This window comes from Morone saxatilis, unplaced genomic scaffold (assembly GCF_004916995.1).
Source record: "Morone saxatilis isolate NCDOM2014 unplaced genomic scaffold, NCSU_SB_2.0 Contig9, whole genome shotgun sequence".
Taxonomy (NCBI): Eukaryota; Metazoa; Chordata; class Actinopteri; family Moronidae; genus Morone; species Morone saxatilis.
The window spans coordinates 190,684-194,320 of NW_023340268.1; the positions used below are offsets into that span (position 1 = coordinate 190,684).

The window sequence follows — 3,637 nt, forward strand, 5'->3', positions numbered from 1 at the left end:
CACACACACACACACAGATCCCTCCACAGGGGGCTGTCAGACCCAGGACCACCGCTAACCTCCAACCCACCAGGTGTTTTCCACTTGACTGATCAGGCTCCAGGGAGGACCAGATGTGTTCAGGCTCATTTACAGTCAGTGTTACATTCAGACCTTAGTAATCACAGTTGATTAGTTCTTGCTGGTTCTGCAGAAAGCTGCAGCTGCAGTAGTTGTTGGGTTTCTGTGCCGCTGTGTGGAAACTCTCCCCCGTTTTCCTCGTGTTGTGTTTTTTTTTCGCCACCACAAAAGGACCAGGGAATATATGGGACGCCGAATAGCAGAGGTATAAATCAGACTTTAGAGGGAGGAGACACTAAACGCCAGCAGGGGGCGCACAAACCGGCCTGTACAGTGTGACCTCATTCACTCCAGCCAATCACAGAGCTCCTCACTGATCTGAAGCTTTGATTAATTAACTCTGGATCAGTTTTTGATTAATTCAGTAACCATGGCAACATGTTTTTAATTTGCTGCCACTCTTATTCACACCTCTGACCTCTCCATAGCAACAGCAGCTGATGTAGTGTAGTATTTAGTGTAAATGATTCTGAGAGAGAACCAAATGATAATACGACTTATATCCATTCAATTATTTTCTTCTGTCACTCCTTTGTTTCCTCCCTCAGATCATCCCTCACTTCTTTCCTCCATTGGAGTCTCAGGTCCGTCAGGGCGTCTTTAACTCGCTCACCTTCATCATGGAGAAGAGAGTGCTGGCGTAAGAAACACACACACACACACACACACACTGTTCCCTCTGACAGTCCACCAGATACTGATTATTGATTATTGATCACCCTCTTTCAGTCACCTCGCTCCGCTGTTTGATAATCCTAAATTGGACCGAGAGCTTCGATCGATGCTCAGAGAGAGATTCCCCGAGTTCTGCAGCTCGCCGTCCCCCCCCACTGAAGGTAACCCACACACCCACGCATTTGTAATTAACAAATAATCTAAAATTAATTTAAATAAAGAACCAATAACATGTCCGTCTGTCTGTCAGTGCTGTCTGACTTCCTGCCTGTGGCTCATTGGTTCCTACTGAAGACTAAAACTGCTCACAGATAAACAGCTGCACTATAGTTTCTGTCAGACAAACTGGAGGATGTTTCTTGAGGACTATTTTCAGTGGCGGATAAATCCACATTTGTGTGTGTGTGTGTGTGTGTGTGTGTGTGTGTGTCCTGCAGTTAAAATGGAGGAGGCCGTTTCCATGGACATGGACAACCACATGTTGGACAAGGAGGAGGGTTGCTATGACCACACAGAGGCTGCCTTCAGTGACGATGAGGAGGAGGTCAGCAACAAAGGTGACCAGAATAAACCAGTTTAAACCAAAATAAGTATGATCAGGACCAGTTGATAGTTTGACAAAAGGACTCCTATATCTGAGCTTTTAGCTGCACCTCACAGTCGGAGCAGACAGAGAAAGCTCATATTAATCAACTTACAGTAAAGGAAACCATTTCGAACCAGAACTGATTTTAATTCTAGTAAACAAATCCAACTAAACCAGTTTAAACTGTAATAAACGATTTAAAACTAGAATAAATCGTTTAAACCACAATAAACCAGTGTAACAAACCACTTTCACTTTCACTTTATACTGAATAAAACCAGTACACTGTAATAATCCAGTTTACATGGTAATAAACCAGTTTACACTGTGTAATGAACCACGTTGTAATAATCCAGTTTACAGTGTTATAGTGTACCAGACCCAGTTAAACCAGTTGATCCAGTCTAAAGACCCAGCTGTTCTACCTGCTGCAGGTGATTACGTCACACTGCTGTCTGACGATCTGTCGACCAATCACTGTGCAGGAAAGAAGAGGGAGTTCAGGTTCCATCCAATCAAAGAGGCTGTGATTGAGGAGCCCGCTGACATCACTCCCTGGCTCGACCAATTAGACGATACTATGAAAGAGAAAGTTCAACAGCTGCAGAAGACCAGGTGAGAGATGTATTGATAATCTATCATGGTTTATTGATCATCTGTATAATAGCAACAACAACAGCAATGCTAAAAATGTCTCCTCAGTGACACAGAGACTCAGTGTGAGGTGATGCAGGAAATCGTGGATCTGATCCTGGAGGTGAGTTTTCTCTCATACAACAACTTTATTGTACTTTATTATACTTTACTGTACCTCACTGTACTGTGTTGCGTTGCAGGAGGACTTTGACTCGGAGCAGATGTCTGCTCTGGCTTCCTGTCTGGCTGAACTGTTTAAAGATCATTTCAGAGGAGACGTCCTTCCTGAGGAGATCACTGAGGAGTAAGAATGACGAGGGGGGGAACCAAAAACACTTTATTCCATTCAAATACTAATATTCAACCCAGTTTAACTAAGCCTCGTCCCTTTTGGAACCAACTTCCTCCTTTCCTGTGCTTATATATGCTATATGCTAGGCTAATCTGTGTTGAAAAGGCAACCACATTTTGAAGATGGTTAAGAGATAAAAGAGACATCTACCGATCAGCCCTAACACAGTAAGCAGTGACAGTAACACAGATTATCTGGTTATCAGGGCTGTGTATATACAGTCAAATCTTAAGTTAGCTAGCAAAACACTAGCTAACTATCTACATATATATATAGTCACATCTTAAAGTTCTGGTCCACTACGTAGAAGAGGGCCCTCTGTAGATTAAAACGTCCAATTATACACTAATGAAAACAGACATATATATCAATGTCAAGAAATATATTGTGGTGTACAACTAAACATTAATATAACGTTGTGGTGACCCACAATGAACACAAAGAGACATTCACCAGGAGACTGTACCTTTAAGAGAGAGGTCATAAGGTGTGCGAGTTCCGGGTTGTGGTGGCGTTGCAGTTGGCACCAATATTAGGCTGCAAATTACCCATAAAAATGTAATTTTACCTGAAACACAGCCAACCGGTCTTTAGCACTGATAGGGTCCTTATTAAATCCTAAATGAAGTCCTCTTTTAGAATGAATAAAAGCTTTCTTCAAGAGTCAACAGCTCTCTAACACAGAGAGAGAGAGAGAGAGATTAAAGAATCACTGGGAGCCCAAACCTGTCCGTCTCTGTCTCATTACCTGTCTGTCTCTCAGGTCCCTGGAGGAGTCTGTGTCTAAGCCGGTCTGTCTGGTGTTCAGGAACCTGGTCACCATGCAGGAGGATAACAGCGGGTTCTCTGTGCTGCTTGACATGTTGGCTGAATTTTACCAGAAACAGCCCAAGATCGGATACCACCTGCTGTACTACCTCAAAGCCAGGTGAGTGTACAGCACACGCAGCTCCTGATACACACACAGACACACACACACACACAGACACAGGACATAATTCTGCCTCTGTGGAAATGTAATCTCTCTCTCTGTCTGTCTCTCTGTCTCTCTGTCTCTCTGTCTGTCTGTCTGTCTGTCTGTAGTAAAGCGGCCAACGGTAAGATGATGCTGTACGAGTCTTTTGCTCAGGCGACAGCTCTCGGTGATCTACATACCTGTCTGATGATGGACATGAAGGCGTGTCAGGAGGATGACGTCCGGCTGCTCTGCTACCTCACCCCCTCCATATACACTGAGGTACACTCACTCACTCACTGACACTCACTCA

General features: G+C 43.9%; 1 protein-coding gene across 1 annotated transcript in view; it reads left to right on the forward strand.

Moving 5' to 3' along the window:
- ints3 (integrator complex subunit 3) overlaps positions 1 to 3,627 on the forward strand; it is a 4,437-nt gene extending 810 nt beyond the window's left edge. Inside the window, exons 2-9 of the mRNA XM_035681859.1 lie at positions 669 to 760; positions 850 to 956; positions 1,233 to 1,352; positions 1,816 to 1,996; positions 2,084 to 2,138; positions 2,218 to 2,321; positions 3,133 to 3,297; positions 3,453 to 3,627. Coding sequence (XP_035537752.1) covers positions 669 to 760; positions 850 to 956; positions 1,233 to 1,352; positions 1,816 to 1,996; positions 2,084 to 2,138; positions 2,218 to 2,321; positions 3,133 to 3,297; positions 3,453 to 3,627 — 999 coding nt within the window. The remainder of the gene's footprint in view (positions 1 to 668; positions 761 to 849; positions 957 to 1,232; positions 1,353 to 1,815; positions 1,997 to 2,083; positions 2,139 to 2,217; positions 2,322 to 3,132; positions 3,298 to 3,452) is intronic.
- Positions 3,628 to 3,637: the final 10 nt, after the last annotated feature.